Source organism: Polyodon spathula, chromosome 8 (assembly GCF_017654505.1).
Source record: "Polyodon spathula isolate WHYD16114869_AA chromosome 8, ASM1765450v1, whole genome shotgun sequence".
Classification (NCBI taxonomy): domain Eukaryota; kingdom Metazoa; phylum Chordata; class Actinopteri; order Acipenseriformes; family Polyodontidae; genus Polyodon; species Polyodon spathula.
This window is the reverse complement of record NC_054541.1, coordinates 42,453,124-42,477,142: the sequence shown is the minus strand read 5'-3', so window position 1 is coordinate 42,477,142 and position 24,019 is coordinate 42,453,124. Positions and strand designations below refer to the sequence as shown.

At 36.2% G+C, this 24,019-nt stretch overlaps 1 protein-coding gene across 3 annotated transcripts in view; it reads left to right on the top strand.

Moving 5' to 3' along the window:
* The window catches only part of LOC121319982 (protein kinase C-binding protein NELL2-like), a 70,296-nt gene that overhangs the window by 34,447 nt on the left and 11,830 nt on the right, over window positions 1-24,019 (top strand). For all 3 annotated transcript variants that reach the window (XM_041258022.1, XM_041258023.1, XM_041258021.1), the window contains 2 exons: window positions 9,576-9,698; window positions 10,471-10,566. In XM_041258022.1, the coding sequence (XP_041113956.1) occupies window positions 9,576-9,698; window positions 10,471-10,566 (219 nt within the window). The remainder of the gene's footprint in view (window positions 1-9,575; window positions 9,699-10,470; window positions 10,567-24,019) is intronic.

Genomic DNA, 24,019 nt, shown 5'->3' with positions numbered 1-24,019 from the left:
AAGAGTGCAGCTCTCTGCATACAGCCGAGGTGCAGACAGTGGAATGTACAATAGCTGGGTTCCCTTTCAAGATTGATGACCAGGTAACATTTGTATTTTTAGCAAACACGGTACTCATTACAATATCATTTAATAGTGCTACTGAATGATCATGGAAACCTTTTATATAAAACATCTGTAAAAATATCAGCGTATTTAAATACCTACAGTATGTATATCTTTGTTGTCTGTAGCATGCTGAAATTAATTACCATCTTCATTATCACAGTCTAATTAGGAAACAATCATTGCTGGTGCTAAAGTGAGGTGGACTTTATAATGAAGGTGATTCTAATTGATATTCATTGTGATGGAAAAATTGGGAAAGTAGCCGTATACAACATTATAACAATGAACTTTTAATAAATGTAGACTTTAACATGAATGTAATGTTTATTTAACTCAACTGATCTTGAGACGGTGAGCTGCAACTTCTCAAATAAAGCTTTTTTTTAACCACGTTAATTCCATGCTCAATGAAAAACAAACAACTTGAGAGTACTTGGGGTGCACTCTAATAATCAAAACAGTGGCAGATCTTAATACCGCAGCCTTAAAATGTGTAAATCTGATTTTCTGCAGATTAAGTCAGTTAATACTTAAGACTGATGATACTATACCCAGTCTACCTTAAAAGAAGTTCTAGCTGTGTTATCCATGTGCTATACGAAATTACACCATTTTGATGTTGAATCATAAAAGATTACAATAATCTGAGCATGTTATTAAATGAAAGCACACTGATAACACAGCTAGAACTGGCTCATTATAAAGCCTGGTTAATTGTTCTGTTATCACAAACTGTTCTGTTTCCGTTTCACAATGTTCTGTTCAGCAACTTCTTATAAGCATCCCCCATCAGCTAAGAGGAACAATTGTGCACTTTGTGTGAAAACTTGGCACAATTATTTTTGGAGGCTTATGAATAAAAGTAGCTAGAATGGAATTTCTTTTTACCAATGGTGACTATGGTAGAACGTACCTGCAATCTTGATAGGAAAGCAGTTTTCAAGACTTAGAAGCATTTGTTTGCAGGACCTAAATGACTTTTCTTCTTTGTTTGGACATTTGAACTCAGCTGGCAAGTTCTGCCTTCAAAATGAGTCCAATATAAGGGCTGTTGTCTGCTATGAATATATGCTCATGTAAGTGACAGTATGACACATTATCGCTGAGTCATACTAGGCTGGAATTACCATTATGGAAAGCATTAGAAACATTTGAAGAACATTTTTTTTCTTTTTCTGGGGTTGAACTACATTGGAACACAGAACCAAGGCATAGCAGGGAGATACGGAAACAAATACGGACTAAGCTAGGGGAGCGAAGGCTTTTATTTTCTACTGTGTTTTTAATCAAAAGGCATGACTTTGAGTGAAGTCAGAAAGTTACACCATTTATAATTATAATTACTCCTGTTTGATTTTTGTCCTTTTTCTCTTAAATTGCATTTGGTTTCTTATTGCAGATCTTTAAACTGGGATATTTACTGAAATCGTTAATAATTTAAAGACAAGAAAAAAAAAAGCAAAGCCTTTTTATTATGAGCAGTAATGGTAATATTTAGCAATGGAGGTGCTTTATCTTTTCAAGCCAATTCAGGCTGCATTTTATAGGCCATGAGCATCCCCGGTTCCTTTTTTGTGAACTTCTAGTCAAAAAGTTCCTTGTATATATATATATATATATATATATATATTATATACTATATATATATCTCTAGATATATGTATGATCAGACTAGTTCGTCCAGTAACAGGACGCTGAACCTGGTTACACATAAATGTGTATTCTTGTATTCTTGAACATTATTATGCCCTTTGAATTTTTGTCTGTTATTCTGACCCATATTGATTCGGTTTTATTTTCTTTGTCCAGGTTTAACACCTGGGCTTCAAGACTGTTTCTTATGTATAGCGCTACCCCTCCTCCTCTTCTGTCCTGCCTGTCTTTCCTATACAGTGTATACCCACAAATATTATATTCGTCCCCATCACTCTCAGACAACCACGTTTCTGTAACACCTATCACATCATAGTTACCTGTTAGTGCAGTAGCTTCAAGTTCTAGAATTTTGTTTCTGATACTTCAAGCATTTAGATAAATACATTTAATGGTTGTCTTACCTGAGTTGTTGTTCTTATTTTGATGCGGTCTCCCTTCTGTTTTTTTGTTGATTTCTCCCCCCTTCTTTTCTAGCACATATATCCATTTACATCTGGTTATATCTATCAGTAAACCAGTCTTTTTTTTCTTTTTTTTTTTGTAGGCATACTTGACATTTTACTTCATTATTTTGTACTCATTATCCTTGGAATTCATTTATCTTTTATGTTCCGCTTCAGCCCTCTTTCATCATTTAATTATGTAGTAATTTCCTTTCCAAATGAATTTATTCTTCCTCTGTAGGCATCACTTGAATTAGTTATTAGATTGATTAGCTGGTATTTTTAAATAGTGGCTACGTCTCTGTCTTTGGAATACACTGATGAAGGATTGAGATCTGCTTTTTGAGAAATACTCACTGGGTTCCCTTAGAAATGGTTTATGAGTGGTAAAAAAAGTAGATTTTGTGTCAGAATTTGGTGGGGAAATTTCCTGGGTGTCCTCTTAGAAATGTTTTGGTTCCTTATCTGACATAATTTACCACGCTTCATAATCGTTTCCTTTTAAACCTGTTGTGTAGAACGCTTTGTTGCCGGGTACATGTCTACTTTTATAATTTCCAGAGTGGTGTCTCGCTCTCAGAATGGCATTCTGTTTAACCCCTTTAGCATTTAATAAGCAGCTTATACAAAGGACGTTGCTTAGATCTAAACTTTGATTTTAATTTATAATTATCCAAAATTATTTTATAATTATAAAAAAGTTTACTTTTATCATCATTTCACAGGGACCCAAATAATTACCAAAACTGTACGTATGTAGTTTTGACCTCTTTCTGCAAACCCCAAAGTTTGAATTAATTAAATACCAGCAATGGACCTGGAATAAACAATTTTAACAGAATTGTTTTGTTTGTTTTTTTTGTTCATTTTATCAGCTTTTGGTCTTTGTTCTTGAGCACATGGAAAAAACATCTATGGATGTTTAAACTGGGTTTTGATTCAAGCTCAGTCTTTTTTTCTTAAAGCAAGGATAACAATCAAGAGGCCTAATAACAAATGTGAAGGTGTTTCTTAGGTAATTTGATTTACCACAGAAGTAAAATATATATACCAGCATCCATACTATATTTGTAAACTTGATTAATTCATAACTGTATTTACATACTTGATTGAACTGTATATGCCTCAGCTTGATCACCAATCTTGAAACGTAATCCTTAAATTGATGAAGAAAAAAAACAAAAAAACAACAACTTTGGCAAAACCTACATGTTTTATTAGCTCTACTCTCTTGTTTGTACACAATCCAGAACTCTAAATTGGTGTTTTGAAACTGAAATCTGTTTGAGCCCACAAGTTCTATTTCTGCATGAGGCTTGCTCATCCAAGCAATGTGAAAGAAGTTTGAGGCAAGTGTGAGCAGTTAATTAGCAGAAGTGTCAATGCAACGCTAACGCTTGTTTAACAGGATATGTGTGTTTGAAAATTGATTTTTTTTTTTTTTACTGGACTCTTGTTTCAATGTAGAATTTATTATTGCCTTTTAAACACATAATTGATGGGTAACAGAAGTCAAGAATCATGGTTTTATTTTACGTTTAACATATACAAGTTCCTCTGTACACCCCAGGACATTTTTCATAAGGGTCCAGCCAGATACTCATTTGTGTAATTTATAGTACCCAGTATGAAGTTAAAGCCAAAAGTACATTTTCAGAGAGGAATACAATACTTTTAATGGTATGTGCTTCTGTACAGTATGCAAGGTAAGGCTTGTATGCAAGAATATTTTAGAAAGTTCACATCTTAGCCCCAATTTCATCCATTCTGCTCATCTTCAACCATGGGTGTGCTTATATGCTGTCCAAGGTTTTTCAACATTGAATGACAGATTGTGTTAATATAGTTTAACCTGTGGAAAATGAGATGTAACAAATGGAGAATTCATACAATCATTAATTAGACCCACACCAAAATGAGATTTGTGAAATGCCTTTGACATTTTTTTTTTAAATAGTCACAATGGCCAGTAGAAAGTTTAATGGCTCAGAGACCAATTCGGCATCAGCTAAGTAATGAGGACATGAACTAGGAACAAAAAGTATCATCTCAACGTCATGTCAACAATTGAATCTGTTCCAAAGTGTGGTCTCCCAGATGTCTGAAGACCACATCTCCAATTGTGATGAAACTTTGGAAGGGAATTTGTAACAAAGACAGCACACTGTCACTGGCTTCTCGGGCACGCTTGTCTGCAGGAAAGAGATAGACGCTCTGTTTGAGACGCGCTGCCAGAGATTGGTCAGCTGCAGATCCATGAGTGGCAGGTGGGCATGTCCCTGTGGAGCATCTCACTATAATAGGGAGCTGTTGACATACCTCAGGGCATGCCAGAGCATGATGGTTCTGTGTGACAAAAAACTACAAACCATTTAATGAATAGTAGTTTTAGTTTAGATGATTTAGGTTTCTCTTTTTTTAGTGGGAGCAGAACATGGTATCTTATAGGCAACTTTAGTTTTTAAAACTAAAGATGCCTATAAGCTACCTATGTGGCGTTGTAACATCACTTCTTGTCACCTCTTTTTTGCATTTGTACTTTGTGAGGATAAAACAGTTTTATTTCCAAGTGAAGATTTGGAACACACATCCTGTTATCATTAGTAGAATAGATTAAAGATCCACACATAACTTAAAGGCAATGTGGCATCTGCTTAGTTTATCTCATAATCCTACTGAATTGCCCATTCCCAAAGGCTTTATTAGAGTGATATAGACTTGATCAATTATTATAGTACCAGTATCCATAATACTACTGTCTGGTAGTCAGCCTCTGTCCAAGGGCTACCAATATGTGAAGTGACATTTAAAAGCTCCAGTTTTAGTTGACTGAAAGGGAAAATGGCAGATTTAACCTCCTCCTTGCAACGCTAAATATAAAGTGAGCTCTCTTTGCTGTGCCTTGTTCGACATGGCAACTTTACATTATTCTATGAAAATCTTTGTTTAAGCAGTCACATAATACTGGGTTTACATTCACATAATATTCCATTATGTATGTAATATAAGGGAAAGCACTTTGGTGCGATGATCAGCTATAGAGGCCGGGGTAAACTTCATGTGCAATGGCTGACTGATGCAGTTTCATCAGAGAAAGTAGAGGATGTCATCACCATGTCTGATTTTTCCCTCTTCCAGAATGTCAGGCTTTATTTTGCTGTTTAGAAATGCGCCTTTGGAGCTCGCGGCCTGCTGAGATTATTGACTCTAAATAAATCCATTAAAAGGGCTTTTAAAAGTATTTCTACGATCTGTTTTTTATTCAAATGGTTTGCTTCAAAATACTGGGTGGTACAGTTGTTGTAATCCTTTGATAAGAGCACTTGCCTTTACCGCTGGAAGCAAGCTTACATCTTGACTGGGATTAGATCATTGAGAGTAGGGTTCCTTTTCAGCTCTGATTGTCTCCATGGCCAGTAGTCTACAGGTCCTAGTCACAAAGCTTAAAGTTATTAAAAGAATTGAACACAAGGACCTGTAAGGTCTGATATTCTTTCTGTGGAGGTGCAAGGGTAGGCTTTGACTGCACAGCAATTCTCAGTACAAATATTTTAGTTCCTTCCGATCTATGCGTAGTCCAACATTGTTTCTGGTTTCATACAACAAACATGTGGCGCATAAGCCTTAGCAAAGCTTGTTATGTTTTACCTGCCCTTACGTTATTGCATACCAGCTCTCACTCTCTCACACTGAACTGAACTGTAGCAGCCAGCCCTGAGCCATTTAAAGGGACTTAAAAAGTGACATTAAATAAAGGAATCAGGACGGAGAGTTCCTGAAACAATGTCTTCATACATAATTTTATCAGACAGAAATTAGTGCTTATTGTTTTACACCCTGCCAACGTACATAATGGAACCATATATCTAGAGAATGTCTTTGGTAGTCTAATGTTATTCTGCTGTTTTGGACCAATCGTGGTATTAGACAGGAGGTCAAGGGCACTCAACAGAACCTATGATGGTTGTTCTACCTTTTAGGTTTCAAATCAATACAGTGAATAGTCCCAGTGATACAATGATGACCAATACATCAACCATCAGTCATACAGATTGAACAGCTCTTAATACTGTTCTTTATTGGTTGTTCCTATTTTTGCTCCCTTGTTTCTGAGAGCCTAGCAAGTGGCTACTTATTGAACTGGTCCAGGTAGGTTGATAATTTTATAAGGATATTCGAATGTCACGGAAGGCTGTAGATCGTATTTCTATTCAATATTGTTGTGCCATCAGAGTGAAAATAAATTAAGTATAACATTGAACAAAATATTGATAGGGAACAGCGAAGAAGCTATTGAAGCTAATTAAGGGTAGCGCGTTGATTTCAAAATCCTAATACCAAAAACATTAAAGGTCCCTGATGGCCACCAGGAAGCTAAGACCTTTTTGATAAATCCCACAAACCCCCAGCTACAGTGTTTATAAGCCATTGTAAAAGTAGATTCCACATGGCTCAATAACTTCTTTCTGCCAAAATAAAAGAGCAAAAAAAAACTTTATGCAAGCGATTAGGGTTTTATTTCAAGGCAACCAAGCACCGTTTTTATTCAGCATCTGCCAAAACTATGCAATATCATTTGCTTCCCTGTGTTCTGTTACTTCTTAGATCATCAGAAGAAAAAAAAAATACACCTACACATAATAGCAGATTAACAGAAAAACAAAACCAAAACAACAGCGACAAACAGATGACATGGTCTGCCCACACATGAAATATCTGTGATTTAACCATTTCTGGTTGGTTGTGTATGAAGATCTTTAGTCTGTTGGTTCTGAGCTACAGATCCCATGCATCTTAACATAACACAATGTGAGGCCCATCCTCCTGCCACAGGGTTCTCTTTAGTGGTGGGGTTTATTTCTTATCTGTCAAGAAACAAGCTAATGTAATCAATGAAGGGAGACAACATGGATCCCAAGATGGTTGCACAGCTGACAGAACAAGCATCTGGAAAATACATGAGGTGTTCACAAGGGACGATATCCTGTCAAAAGCAGTAATTACAGCAGGTAATTGGTGTCATTTACCCCGTCACAGCCTGGTGACTGTGATGGACGCAGGACACACTGCCTGTCACATATTATTAGCTTTGAAGTGCCACGGCTCACAGAAACAAAAGAGGTTTCCAGCATGTGATATGATAACAGAGAAGATACAATTAAAAAGTGAATAGAGGTTCCGAAATGTTATAATCTGCATAAATGAGAAGCTATCTTGTCAGCAGGATGCACATGAGGGATGGGTTTAATCAAGTATATTCTTCCATGGGCTGTGTTGACGGAAGATGAGTTGTACTTTTACTGTCCGAGGCAATTGGATTGTAAAGCATGCGGTTTATGATTCATGGATGTCAATTTTTGCTGGCTGATTTACAATCAGAAGAGACAAGGTAGAAACACAAAATTTAAAACATAGACTGTTATTTATTTTGCAATAACATATGCATAATATCTGACCTTATTCAGAATAGACTTGATGTTTAACTTGTGTTTAATGTTAAGAACATTGTGATGTGGGAAAATTGAAATGATTATCTGTAATTCATTTTACTCATATCTGTGCACTTTTGGAGAAATAATATTTACCACAACCTTGAAAATAACTAATCATGTCACAAACTTTGATTACAAAGTGCTGTTTAGAAAATGTACATGTATCATTGTTCTGTCAACCCTTTGCTATTGTCAATAGCTGGATGCCTCCTTTTCTTTAGGTCCTTGCTAGATATTCATAATGTCTGTATAACCGTGATTGCATTGTGTTAAAAGACTCCTCAATGAGATTGTCAACCATTCTGTCAGGTTAATGAAGTAATTTCATTACATGAAGAAAATGAAATCCCTGGCCTCCAAGGAGGACAGCTTTATAAAGTCCAGAGGGAGTTTCTTAATTTGTATTTACCCAATGGATCTAAGAGTTTGATTTAAAAGACAGCAAAGAGGTTGTTTTCAAGTAAATGGTGACTTGCCGTGCAATTGCCACTCGCAACAACACTCATGACTAGATAGCTACATATAGATGAAACCTGGAGTATAAACATTTTAGCTTTTATTTTAACAAGGAAAATGGCATCTACTGAACAGCCGGTATCACTATCAGATTTTTTTTTCTTTTTTTACATGAGTCATTCACTACATACTATAACATCAGTTTTGATAGATTAAATAATGTTACATTTAGATTAAAAAAAATAAAAATAACTGTCTATAAAATAACCCTAAGGCTTCATGGATAAAGGCCATCATTTTTAGGTTGCCCTATTACTTGTGAAGCCATATATTTAACATTTATGAACAATATATATATATACACACACACACACACACACACACACACACACACACACACACACACACACACACACACACAATATACTGTCTTGAAAAATAAACTGTAGGCTATTCTTCTCAAAATTCAAACAGCAATATTGATGAAAGCATGTGCACAGCACCAACCAAACTTGATTGATGTTACCTCCCTTGTGGGATTAGGATCCCACTTTGAAATCATGGTTATTTGGAGGGCACTCACAAATCGCAAGTTAAACTTTTCAGATGTCAGACTCCAGTAGAAAATGTGTAGGAGGTTAAAGGGAATCCAGTAAAGCGCTGCACTGCTAAAGAAGTTAGCAGCTTCGCTCTTTGACCTGGATCAGGATGCTTAGACTTGTTTTTGGATAATGTTGCACTACAGCAACGTTACTTGATCGCTGTTCTGTTATACTGGGGTTATTGCAGACGCTGGCTAAGTGCTTCCCCAATCTCTCAGACAATGGCGCCGGAGCTGTTCTAAAGTAGGGGGGCCAAGGTCGGGGTGAGGGTGTAGCCGGAGGGGGTGCACTTTTATTTCGAACAAACATCTCACAAAGTAGAAGTATATACAGCAACTAAACATTAGGCGCTATACAAGTGCCTTTTCCCGCTGTGCACGTGTTTCTATCTGTGGCTCACCATTAAGTATGGGAAGGAGTTATATGTCAAATCATTATATGGAAGTGAGGTCACAAATTAAAATTAACATTACATTATTCAGCATTATAAACTCTGTGTTAAAATAACAGATGGTCTGAGCTTGATATACTATTGTACATGTCACAAACCACTCACACAGTAGGATAAGGCACTAGGCTGCTTTTCAGGTAGTTTAAAAAAGATATACCAAGGATTTGGACATGCCTGGAGTACAAAGTGCTGACTGGGAGGGTGGTCCCTCCAGGGCAGGCTTGTGGGTGGAGTCAGGGCTGTATGTGGTAGCTGTGGTTTTTGTGGTTGTGGTGTTGGGGGGGCAAATCTTCTAGAGTCTGTGGTTAATTTAAAACCATGGCTCATGCATGACTAAAGATGCTATTTTTCTTTTCTTTTCCTGCAGAGCATGATGAATGTGTGACAGGACAACACAGCTGTGATGAGAATGCTCTGTGTTTTAATACAGTGGGAGGGCATAACTGTATGTGTAAACCCGGATACACAGGGAATGGCACATTTTGTAAAGGTAAGATTACTGAATTGTAATTCAGGTATCCACTTAAATTGTAATGGTTTGCCGTTCATTAAATACAAATTTTTTTTTTTTTTAATCTCTTTTTGAATATATGTATGTTTAATAATACCTGACAAAACAAGGTATATTTGAGCCCTTGTATTATGAAGCCTACTGACCACAACCAATTTGTAAATATTTAAGTTATTGTCTCAGTAATAGCATAGCAACTCTCATCATCTCTGCAATATAATAATTACCATACTGCTAAATATTAGGGTTTTATATATATATATATATATATATATATATATATATATATATATATATAAGGGTTATAGTATATATTAATTGTATAGGGTTGAGATTTAATTAATGGAATTGCAAACTCATACTCAGGTGTTCTGCATTAATTGAAGCATCCTTACATTTCACAGAACAAATGTGAGAAATGTCTGTATATCCGACTCATTTATTTGAGATATAAAGTGTGAAAAAATGTGTAAGCAGAACTGTAAAGGTGACACTAGTGACATACTAAAATAACTGTAAAACAGTAGATTAATCAAAATAATTCATATTCTTAAAAACATTAAGGACATAGTTGGTGTTCTTGGTGGTTAGTGGGAATCATTGAAGAAAACAATTGTATTCAGTGTGTGTAATATTTAATAATATAAGCTCTTAAACTGCTTGTCAGAATTGTACTTCTCCTGTATATATTTTCTGTGCTTTCATAGATAATACCATTGTTTTTTTTTTTTTTTTTTTATGAAAACCTCAGCTTTTTGTGAAGATGGTTGTCAAAATGGAGGTACTTGTATCACTCCAAACCACTGTTTGTGTCCTCAAGGTTTTACTGGCCGTGGATGTGAAACAGGTAAGAGCAGTGCTGGGACGAACACAGCAAGTGTGCAACAAGATATTCCAGCAAGTTAGGCACTGTTCAAGCAAGGCTTTTCAGAGTGATGTGCTTGCCCAGGTGACCTTCTGTCGAGATCACTATGCATGTTTGCTCACATAATCTGGTTGGTTTACTTTTTTCTGTCTAAAACTTTTATAGAGGTTCGAGCTGCTGTGTTCACCATGTGGTTTATTTATTTATTTATTTTCTATATATTGTGATCAGTGACCACTAATTCACGTTCGTTGCCCCTTTTAAACAGACCGAGCACACAGAGAAACGGTTTTCAAAGCGCTAACACGATATTTTTAATAAACAAGAATTAAACAAAGCAAAAGAAACACCTAGATCCTTTTTGAGCACTAACTAAAACACAAACAGGAACCTAACTCAAACAGGACAGCTAAGCTGTTTACCTGTTAAAAAAAAAAAAAAAAAAAAAAAAAAGACTCACAGGTTTACACAAAACAGAATTCACAAAAATACTGTACAGAGTACCTTTGTCTTTCAGTACATTTGAGCACACTATCAAGCTGGCTTCTTCACACATAGCAGCCAAGACCAGACTAGCTGCACGCTTTTTAAACCCTGCACCTGTCACTAATTTACAGTCATTACCAGGTGCGGGTGATAATTGACAATAAGGCAATTAGCAAATACATTTAAACAATAAACAAACAATTAACATGTGTTTTTTTTTTTTTTAGGTAGCGAGGGTTGACCCCTTCCCTGCTGTGTTACAATATATATATTACTCTCACAGCGCCCTTTTTCATTTGCCATTTTTTAAAACTGTTTTGCAACTTCTGGTGAGGCAGTAATAAGTCCAAGGTATTTTTGCCATTTGTAGCGAATACGAACATCTGATTTTTGTATCCGTGTACATGTCAAAAAATATTTGTTCGAATATTCCAATATTTGTCCCAGCACTAGGTAAGAATTACACATCGAAAGAGATGCTCAGTACAGCATAAGAATGCCTGAACCTTCTGCCAGCTCATCATGGCTGAGCTAAGAGCCTTAAATGCTATTAAATGACCATAAGGATATCTTCCTGCTTTTTATGGTGTGCAAGGAACGTCACTTAATTGAAATGCATCCACCTTGGAGGACAAATAAAGGATTATGTGGGGGCTAAGACTGTAAGAACAGAGAGTCATAGAAGGACAAATACTGTAAGACCCATACTTTATTTAGGCATGATATATATATATATCTATATATATATATATATATATATAATCACATCTATATTTCTTATAACTGTTTGGTGTGAGTCATTGAAATGTTATTAATACCTGGTAGCATAGCCCATATTTTTATTTTTGTGATATCTCTGTGCCTGTATGTTGCAGTGCAGTTTCATTAAAAATGTCTTTGCACCAAGTTGTCAACCTTGACCAGGGTCACACAAAGTCCCCTCCTGGGATAAATCAGATAGGGATGAAAACAGAGTGGAAAATCGGCAAAAAGATCATCTCATCACGCCACAGCAAACTGTTGAGACACCTGAATAGTCTTCCAGACTTTCATGGTCAGTGCAGTAGCTTGGTAACATCTGCTACTAAGGTTTGTCAGATGAAATGAGTCGATTAGTTTGACCACTGGAGACCAGAAGCCATGGGTCTTCGGTCCTCTTGATTGGTTAGTGGGTTGCAGTGGTGAAACGACATTCAAATTTGACAGAGAATTGTGGGGTACAATTGATAAAAAATAATAAAATGAAAAATGATAATAGAATAATAAAACATAACTGTTCTCCATTTTATATCGATGCTGTAATAATTGGCTTGCACATTCTTCCCAGTTCCCATTAATCGCTTGAGCACATTCCCACACAGTGACAGACTAACGCAGGCAGCTTTTCTCATACATTCTTTCAACTTCATAACAAAACAGTGAGCTCGTCAATAGTTATTGGAGAAATGTTGGGATTTACTTTAAAGCAGACTGAACAGTCCTTGATTTCTTGGGTTGAAAAGCATTGTTTTCGCAAGGTGAAACAAAGTTAAAAGATGTTGATTTACTGCCAAGAATGGCTTTGTTGTACATTACAGCTACAATAGGTGCAGTCTAAAAATGGTTCCCAGGGGCTTACGTTTGCTTAGTCTCCTTTTTAAAAATAAATAGCAGCTGGAATCACTTCATCAGACTCTTACATTCTGTGTTCAAATTAAACATAATTGAGAGGCTCTGTGCTCCCTGACAAGAGGGGTTCTGGGTAACGTGATGCAGCATAATCTCTTTATTCCACTGTGCCAGTCTGACTTTCAGAGTTATTGATTATGCACGTCCTGTTTAGCAGGATTGTCTGCCATTTATTGCTTCTTTCAACAGAGTTTCACACGCTTTACTTTTACTGATGCCATATTATTCCCTGATGAAGATGGTATCACTTTATTTTGTCAAAGCCAGGCTACATCTTCCATCTATCCTGTGCTATTAGATTTTATGAGAGCTGCAATGTTTTAGTAGCCATTAGATCATCCATTTCTACATGTTTTCTGCTTGCTTAGCATTCAATCTAAACGCTATCCGCAAGCTTAAATCTTGTGTATCTGTGAAGAGGGAACTCACTTTGATTTTGCTTTGTTGCTGCCTGTTTTTAAATCCAAGGCTAAACCAGACGGTGGAGTAAACCCTTTCAAGTACAACTGACGTATGCGTCCTACAAATAAAAGAATGCTAACTTTCTCATGTTTGCAATGAGGTGCAAGAAACAGGGTTTAAAATATACTGACAGGTTGGATCTGGTCATCCAAACGATCAATTTCCTTGTGATAACTGAGTCACTCCCAAATGTATTTTAAGAAGAAACCGTTTGAACAGCAGCCGCATTAATTCCTTGTGTGACTTTAAGGGTTAACAATCCCATAACAAAGCATTCATCAAAAAGTATGTTTGTTGCTGTAAGTATGTTTTGGTATTTAGTGTACTGCTGTTTCGAGCAAAAGGCTTTGTCGTTTATTATTGGCTTTTAACACACTCTTTTATGTCAGAAAGCTTTCACAAATTGTTTTTAAAAAACCCCAGAAGCATAATATAAGGGGTATTTCATATCAGATTGAATAGCTTGTAGACATGAAATAAAATGGAAATACATGATTTTTTCCAGAGGTTAAAAAGCAATGTGGCAGTGAATTGGACACTACCTGTACTGGAACTTTATTGAGATAATCACAGAAAACAGCATGAGGCAGTGCCTGAAAGTGAGCGGGCTGCATCATGAATATGTTCAGAGGTTAAAAGAATTTGCCACTGAAAGACCACCTGTAATGAAACTCAGAGTAAAACTGTGTACCAGCTATAAAGACCCTATGTCAAAACATGTGGTCTGTATGGCCAGAGGTTAGAGCAATGTGGTACTGTTCATTTTTACTAGACAACACTGGTGATGGAACAATAGTAAATAATATAAAATCTAAGAATATATCTGTCTACCAAACATTAAGAAAATGACAAAAAACATGTACTGTCTCTATGAAGCTGTAGCTTCAAAAGCCGCTTTACCTCAGCTGTATTAGGTCAGACATCAAATAAATGGTGCCATTGGATTGAAGAGATTATCAATCAATAAGAACTGACCCAGAGCCATTCTACACATATTGTATATTTAATAAAGGATGAAATACTACCTCTGCCTCTACCTCTACCTCTAATACGCTGATATATTTAGGGAATCATTTTAAAGTAAAGCCTGGTCTATAAATAAATCGTCTCCGATCAGGAAGGTTAATGCTGATGATTGTGATATACAGATCAGTTTTGTTTATTTTTCTTAGAAATAAGATAACGTTTGATAATGATTCCCTCGTATGGCTTCCACCATATTGTATTGGCAACTGCAACAAACCCTGAGGTTCAGGAGCCAAACAAAACACAATTGAAATGATGTTACTAAAGCACTCTTTAAGTCAATCAGTAAAGCACATCGTTCAGAGACAACAATTTATCAGTATTATGAGTATTCATTAAATAGTTTTCTAACTGAGTTGGGTTAATATTCATATAAAATTTTGATTAACTTTGTTTGCTATATAATAGATGTCTTAGATGGCACCATAGGATCTTTAATACCCACAAAGGAAGCTGGACCCCTTGAACTGTGCTGGGTAACAGGATCCCTGAACCTGCTTTACTTGCATCCAAGCAGTGATCTAACCCATTTTCAGTAGCATTATACAGTATGTGTTGGAAGGCTACCTCTATCCACAAATAAAGTTATGTTTCGCATATTACACAACACCTCCTGTCACATTTGACTATCCATAGTTAAGGTTTACATTAGTCACTGTAAACTGGGACTGTTGGATTGAAATGTGTATTGCCTTGGTCCATCTATCTTTTCCTGAAAACCTTGTGCCATTCAGTTCTGGGCCTCTCCGAAGCCAATTTGTGCAGGATAGTGTGGAGATTTTCTTATGTGTACAAAATGTCCATTGAGGGCTATTTTTTTAAACAAGCTGTATCTTGGTTTTTCTACAGGTATTTTTCCTACACATACTGTATTTCCTAAAGTATTATATACATTATGATTCACTAAACACTAAAAGATCAGCAGTTATCATCATCGTGTTTTACTTGTGTATTTTAACTGCAGTTTCTAAACAAAATTGAAACTTGAGTCACAATGTCACAATGAAAACATAATCAACCAGTAGAGAAAGCACTGCATAGTTTATTCAGACAGAGAGAACTTGTACTTAAAGTGGCAATCCATTAAATAAGCAATCCATTAAGCAAGCAATCCATCATTTTGTAAATGCACAAAAGACAGTTTTTAAGATCACCCAGGATGTATAGTGGCCTACTCTTGTGTGTCTTGTTGCTGTATTTTTTCATACTGAATTTCTACTGAACATTTGCTTAGTAGCTTTGAAAAGTCATACCACATGACTCAACTGGTAAAAGCACAACCATGTGGTGTGCAGTGTGAGTCATACAGTCAGGAGAGCGCAGGTTTGCATCCTGGCTGTGCTAAGTCGGTGGTCTTCGCTGGGGCCCTGGCACTCCTATGGGAAAGGGAGGAAAAACTGGCAGGGACTATAGTGAGAACAACCTTCACTTCTCCTGAGCTGTGGGGAATTGCTGCAGTGAAGGAACATATAAGTCACCATCAAGTTTCAGACTTATTGTACCTTTAAAACAGTCAGCAAAGGGTGATTAAGGGTTGCATTCCTAATGAGATAATTGTAATTAAAGTCAAACACATTACTGAGCATTATGTCCTTTTTGAAAAAAAAAAAAAACGTTATATAATGTAGGGTGGCACAGTGGCGCAATGGTTAGCGCTGAGTTCAATTCCGGCCTAGGGGTCTGACTGTGTGGAGTTTGCGCGTTCTCTCTGTATTCAGATAGTTTTTTTCCTGGTACTCCGGTTTCCTCCCACAGTCCAAAGACATGCTGTTTAGGTTGATTGGTCACTCTAAATTGCCATGTGTATGGTGCCCTGCGATGGACTGGCATCCTGTCCAGGGTGTAGTCCCGCCTTGCTCCCTGTATCTGCCAGGTTAGGCTCCAGCTCACTGTGACCCTGTAAATGATTAAGCGGTTAATGATAATGGATGGTTGGATGGAAGTTATATAATGTGTTGTCCCTGACTGTCTGGTTTTAAAAATGTGTCAAAACATTGTGCTGTGACAGTGCCTTAAGCAAGCTCAATAAATGAGGCCCTTCAGCAGTGAAAAAAAATGCGAACTTCAGTTAATCAGTTGTCCTGTTGCTGAACATGATTTATATAAGTGATGTTAGCTATGTTCAATTGCAAACATAAAGACACTAACAAGTTATGTATAATTTGGGTTTCTTTTTTCACATTTTCATGTTTATTTTTAGAAATGTTCAGGCTTTTTGTAGATTGTCAGAAATGTTATTGTTTATACTGCCTAAAAGTTAATTGACCTGCTCTTTCTAGTATTGCCCAAAAGTAATCTGAAGTACACAAATTTAAACAATATTGGCTTAATTTGTAGTGAAAGCAGCAATGGCTTGATGTTGATGCAGGTCCTATTTATATGTGTTTCTGAACACAGAAAAGCTGTCACTTATAATGGATCCACTCTTTGATAAAGTGGCAGACTGTCGAATGCCGCAGCGCATGCATGCAGGTTTTTTATTTTTATTTTGCCACAGCCACTGGGAATTCACTAAAAGATTGGAAGGCAGCTGGTGACAGTTAGAAAACTAAGTGAAGCCTCAAAAAGGCATGACAATCTACAGATATACACACTATTGCAAGTGGAGCAGATGGCACTCGAGACTCTCGAGAAGTGATGTCATCTACTCGTTGTGAGCATGTGCAGACTGTTGTTCAACACGATTGTATCATTGATTCAGAAAATCATTTCTCACTACAAAAGCATTAGGGAAAGCAGTTGCAAAATACTGGATTGTATTAACACAACAGTGTACAAAGTACTGTTTATATAAGTTAATTTGGGGAAAAAGGAAAGAATACTAGTTTGTTGCATTTTCCAGTGATTACTACAGGCTTTATATGGCATGAAATTTATGTGTGCAGTTATGTCATTAAATCATTTTTTTTGTTTGTTTTAATAAGGTAGTACCGCCACTCTTTAACTGCTGTATATTAATATAGCCATTTATTAATATTGCTACAACAAATGTGAAGTAACACAAAATAAATGGCTTTATACATTTTAGGGTGGTCGTAGTTTTTATGACTATCATTTTCATTTTTTTCTTTCCCCAGTTTGATGATATTTTCAAATTACTTTCATCTAGTTATTGAAGACAGACCAAATTAAAAGAAAAGAAGAAAAAAAACCTCCATATTGGTATAGTAAGTCCATTAGCAATAGCACTAGCTATTACACTGGTGTTATCTGTGCTAGGAAGCCTTCCACCCAGGCCACAATGCACAAAGCAAAACAAAGACCAGTTTTTAGTAAACTCTCTTTGGAAGGTGCAGTATTGTAGGTTTGTGGGTGCAGTGATCTGTTCAAGGTACAAAAGTGTAGTCATATTAGGCAGTCTACAGTAATGTTAAAAGAAGTAGTGGTTTTATAAAATCCAAAACACATAAAGGTTTGTCCAGAAATTCCTTTAATTGTAAACTGTCAAATAGTCTTATTCAGATCAGTTGAGCTGATATCAAATCAACATTCAAATCATGTTCCATACAAACTTTGCCATGTTGAACTTTTTGCACTCAATTTAACTCCCAGTTATGTATGTGACATTTTTTACTTGACTTTAAATCTATGACCTAAACCCACTCTAATTTACCAAGAAGGTCACAAGGTATTTCACTTGCGACCTGCAGTTGCATCTAATTTGAGCTGCTTTTTAAAATTAACCCATTAAAGGACCAAAGAATATTCCCAAGTAAATCTTTGGACCTTTCTTTTACCTTATCATTAGCAGCTTCAAGTTTTTTTTTCTTCAGCAGTGTACTATTAAAAGTAGGTTAGGGTTTTATTATATTTAATAATATTTCTATAATCAAAGACTTAACGCTAGTTTGAGGCCAACATTTATTGGAATTGTTATATTTATAACACAGAAGCTTACCAGAGAGCCAATATGGAGTAGTGTTTTTAAATACAAGCTCAGCCATTGCATTACTACACGAACCCAGGGGAGCTCTTGGTTCAGTTGTTTGTGCTCCAGGTCATACTGGCGACAAGCACCTTCCCACTGGAAATAGCATTTGACATGTCACCTGGGTTAGCCTGTGTTATTGATGTTATTAGGCCTCTAGGCCACAGGCTGGGAAGCCTATTGCTATTGCTGGGATTATTCTTATTATTATTTTTCTATCCGCCACAGTCGCTTGAAAAGTAAGCATATTTGTTAGGTTGGTAGATGCTTATGGGAAGATTGAAACTGTTGAACTTATGTTGTAAGTCACATGGTTTGGCTGCCACATTGGATTTAAAAAAAAAAACATTTTGCCTCAATGTATAAATTCGTCTTTCGAAAACAACTTATTGCCGAGTGCTAAAAGTTGGTATAGTTGTTGAGGGATAGTCCAAGATTAACTGGTGTTTGTAAAAGCTGATGGGTTGTGTGGTATGGTGGCCATGCTGTATGACGTCAACATGTCGGTGCAGATGTCATAATCACAAACTACAAAGCTCTTCTTCTCCCAAACTGCTAGTCCGATAAAAAAACATGGTGGCCACGTTGGGTCATGGTTACTATGGAACACATATAGTAACCCATGTATGCTCTGTCAAAAATGGTCATTGCCTGTGACCTTTGACCTCTCCTAAAGGTCAAATGTAAAACTGCCTTATAACTCATAATAGAGTGTACATAGGGTCATGGTTACTATGTAAAAATGCAGTTCAGCACTATTTGCTAAAGTGATTGGTACTGGTACTGATACTGGTACTGGTCCTGGAATTTTATTTGAATTTTTAGTCTCAGATATTAAATGAAAAACACAAGGCTACCATATGTAGGTCACCATTGAACATGCCACTAAAACAAATGGCCTTCAGATTTAACAGCTTTTAACCAACCATTAACCAGAGAAATGAATGATATATTGTCAGACCCAAGTGTATAAGGCGGTAAATCTGGTTCAGGTTTCTTGTGACATTAATGGATTTAAAGCCATTTGGGTGTACCTTTTATGGCTGCCATATTGAAGCCATTTTTAACTACAAAATTAACTGTTTCACTGCCACATTGTTTTAATCTCTGGTCATATAACAGTGATACAGCTATTTATTAATATCCATTTTATATCATGATGGCAAACTATTCCATCATGATATAAAATGTTTTTGTTTTTGTTCACAACCTCAGTTATAGAACGCATCACAGAAAAATATTATTTATCCATGATTAATAATCTAGCCTTAAGGTTTTCTCATACTTGAATCAGTAGTTTTTTTGTATGTGTGTGTTTTTACTGCCGAGTCTTGAATGCAATTCATCATACTTAATTAGCTGTTGCTGAATTATCACCTTTGATTGTTGGAGCAGCCATTGACTCCAGTGGTAGGGGATGCATAATGAGGAATTGTTTCATAGTAAGGAACTGGTGTCTCTGTGATGGATGAAATCCGTGACAACAATGAATTGTCATTAGGAATGTCAGCAAGGTCAATGAAAATTCACTTCCAAGCTCCCTTTATCTAAGCAGCGGCTCAGTCACGCATGCACTCCCTGCACTGTTGAGGTTCCTTCATCTGCCAGTTAACAGTTCCATCGGTGGTACATGTAAAAACCAACTAGCAACTCGCAGCTCTGGAAATTGCTTCATTTGATACATCAGCAGCTATACTTCCACGTTAACAAATCTTATTAGCTTTTAATTTAGCTCCAGCTCTGTAAAACACCTATGTACAGTGTTTTATATTATTGCCACCTACTTTTTAATATTGTATAGGTCAAAAGAATTACTACAGTACCAATTTTTAACTGAATAATACAATCATCAATGATACCTTTTGGTAATGTTGAAACAAGCTCTGACATGCATTTATTATAAAACCTGACAAGGATGCTAGCAACCTTGCCCTAAATGCATATTCTACGCTACCCTTCAACAAGCACATTCAAATGTTTTATATACTGTATATGAAGAGAAGTCCATAATTTATCCAGGCATACAGAGATATTTTTAGGAATGGATCATTCATTTGCCACAGTTCTTATTAGTGTAGTGTATATTTTACAGGTCAAAATATTAATGAATCTGAATCAGACTTTGAAAAGTAACTTAAAACATCCCAGATTTAATGAGGAGAGCCTAGGGAAAAGTTCTGAAGGCTAACACATCTTGATGAAAGGACATCTATGTAGGGCACCTACATACACAAATTATTTTTTTTAACCTGTAGCACTGACTAATAGTGTACAGCACAGGTAATAATTAGGTAAAGAGTTACTTATGACTCTGACTATGGGATATTGTAACAAGTTCATTTTAGGTCACAGGGGAGTGGAAGATGTGTCTGATCTTATTATTTTAAATCAGCAATCAAGGTAATGAGTTCAGCCAGCTCTTTGATACCGCAAAAGGTGGTGTCTTTTTTACGGAGCTGTCTATCATCTCCGTCTTCAGAGCACTTTGCTAAAAAATCTTCAAGAAGCTGTACTTCAGAACCATAAATGTGCAAAATAGTGGTCTGAATGTGACCCAACATTTTTATTTATTTATTTATTTATTTATTTATATTCCTATGACCTTTGAAGACAGAAACATCGGCATGGTTGAGTGGAATATTTATGACACAACAAAGACATTTAAGACATCAAAAGGATTGCTCTGAATTGCAATAGGCTTCGTGCAGTTCACAGGTTCCTGGGTGTACATTCTTCAATTACTACAAAAAAAAAAACAGAAGCGTAGTGTCCTATAGGTGTATTTGATTATTCAGAGGGTTGTGTTTGGCAATATTAGCTAGTACTTCAGTACCTGCAGACAATGTTTTTTTTTATTTATTTATGAGGCTTTAACATCCACGCTCTATATGCAATGATCCTTGAAGAGCAGGTCACTTTGAAAGCCATTTTATTAAGTTTGAAGTTTTTCCTTCTAGTTAAGACCCTTTGCTTTTGATTTGATCGAATTTCCCCAAAATATTCCCAGAGTTTTTGGCCCACCCCAGCATTTGAAGTGACTGATTTATACCATGAAAACCCACGACTTTACATTTGGTGGCTACATTTAAGTGCAGCAAGTTATGTATTATGTTCAAGGCTGCCTGTTCAGGTCTGTTTTTTAAGCTAATGTTAGCTCCTCCATATCTGTTAATTACAGTAAAACATTGGTTTTAAGGTCATCTGAACTAAGTGGCTGCCTTCCCTTGCCAGTCAGTTAACCTAAGAAAGTTTGGCTCCCTCTAGTGTACACAGTTGTGCTATTCAACAATGAACATTATTTAAATGTTTTATATATATATATATATATATATATATATATATATATATATACACACACACACACACACACACACACACACACACACACACACACACACACACACACACACACACAAACACCTTTCACATATTTTTGGTCTCCCCTTAAAATGCTTTAACACAGCAAATGTTCAGCCATTTGGCAGTTATGTTAAAATACACATGCTTTTATGCATGTTTACCATGGCTTGACGTGTTTTTTAATATGCCTTATCAATTCTCTCTGGGCTTTACAGTGCTTATCTATGCTTTAGCACGCTTTCATTGTGCTGTATCACACTTTGCTAAGCTTTTACTATGGTAAACTTTTATAACTTATAAATTATCAATTTGGCTATGATAGCCAGTCAAGAAATCTACCTCATATGTTTAATGGTTGAACTATAAAGTTATACTAGTAGCTTTTATATAAAGTCAATCTACTCTGCCAACTCCACTGCAGCCTAACAGCTGCTGAGTAATATCATATTCAGAATGCTGTGACCCCTATACATTTATCAGCAGCATTCAGAATGCTGTGACACCTATACATTTATCAGCAGCATTCAGAATGCTGTGACCCCTATACATTTATCAGCAGCATTCAATTCCACTTTAGATCTCTACATTCAGTGTTTCAACAGAAGAATTTTCTTGCCTTTGGATCAATATGGTGTTCAAACATTAAACACGGGATCAATGGAAAACATTTGATCAGATAGGCCTTCATTTTAAAATGTATGGCTTAAAATCCATTTTTGATCCTGAAATAATGCTTTTATAAAATAAATGAGGAAAGTCAATTGAATGTTATTAAGCAAAATGTGGGAAGATTTGGCCTACGGGATCACATAAAAGATTAAAAGCTGCCATGTGCCACAATCTTGTTAATTTTTCAGCCTGAGTTTAGCCTTCTCTGCAGTCTGTTCCATGCCTGGTTGTTTTAATTGCAGTTTTCTCACACCTTGATTTACTACTATTATGTCACTGTTATGTTTATTATACAACAGGAGACAGTTATAAATGCCACTTGAAAGATCTGCCGTAGCTCAGGGAAGGAATACAAAAACTGTGCTTTAGAATGATATTAATAGTGGTCATATTTACAATAAACCTGTTGCAGATAATCTGTTTTAAGTTTGCTTGCCTCAGTAAGATCAAAATTGGTGTATTTAACAGATGAAAACACACAGAGAATATTGTTGCCCATCGTTTCTGCACAGCATACCAGGTGCACAGTCAGAAATCTAAAATATTTAAATTGCAAAGTATAGCTTGATTTTGGAAATTAATGCCTGAGCATTCAGATAGCCTAGAACTCTAGAGTGAATGACTGGATCTTGTCTCATTTTTAGTAGTTATTTTTCAATCAAACCCAAATTCACTGACCAGAAGATATGGTTGTTTTAGCCCTGTCCCTCATGACTGGTTCAGCTATTGGCTGCAGTGTCTGAGAAATCAAATAAGATTAAATGGCATTATTTTGTTTTCAAAATAGTACCTTCTTGACCGATGTGGCAAAGAATTGAAGAGTATCATTAATTCCAAAGCTTGTAGTAAGACAGAATGCCTTTTCTTCTTTCTAACTGAAGATGTTAAGAATCCTTCTCGACTTGACGTCTGTCAGCAGATTTTCTTTTAGCAACTGTGGAAGAATTTAATTAAATGAATATGCAAAATAAATCATGGATACTGTTTTATTTTTGAGTGTTGAACTAATTTCCCTTAATTTACTTTGACTGCCAATGACACAAAGCAGACTTATCCTTTATAACCTCAAATATAATGTGGTTTAAATTCTCTGTATAGTGTATTTATTTGGTGCTTGAAAGAGTTAATCTCTCATTGTTTCCAGAAAAGCCAGACAAGCTTGGAACAGTATTACAGTTAATTTCAAATGTGATGCAGTAAAGGGCTGCAATAAAGGCCGTAGGTCACTTTTCATCATTAAGCTTGCAACTTGAGTTACCAAGAAATCACAAGCTATAATGAGTCGATGGAGCAGGAATCTGCCACAGATAGACAATGGCCCTGTAGTGAATATAAATGTATGATTTTGTGAAAAACAAGTTTGCAGAATAAGGTGAGCTCCAGGGCTGCAGTTGTGGGCGATTCTTCTGTGATATTATTGCAGTCTGTAATTTATGGTCCTCTGTACTTTCTTTTTTTATAGCTAGTGGTTTATTATTTAAAACAACTGCAATTATGTATAGATCTGAACAATGTGAATTTTACTGAGGGTCAGAATATCACAATGTGAAATCCTTCTCGGGGCACATTTGGCACATTCTAATCCCTTGCTATCCAGCTGATCCTCATAAAAAAAACAGATGACATTACGAGAAGCAGCATTTTAGGCTTAACCCTTCGCAGACTATGAAAATTCTACCCTTTTCAGGTGTGCCTGACAAGACTTCACTGTAGGACTTGATTCAGTGCAAAAAATCCACCTAAAGTATGCAGTATTATACCTTTCTAAAATGCTGAAGGTCTGAAGATTATTAAGAAAACAATGTTTTCACTCTATGATGAAGTATACCCTATGAT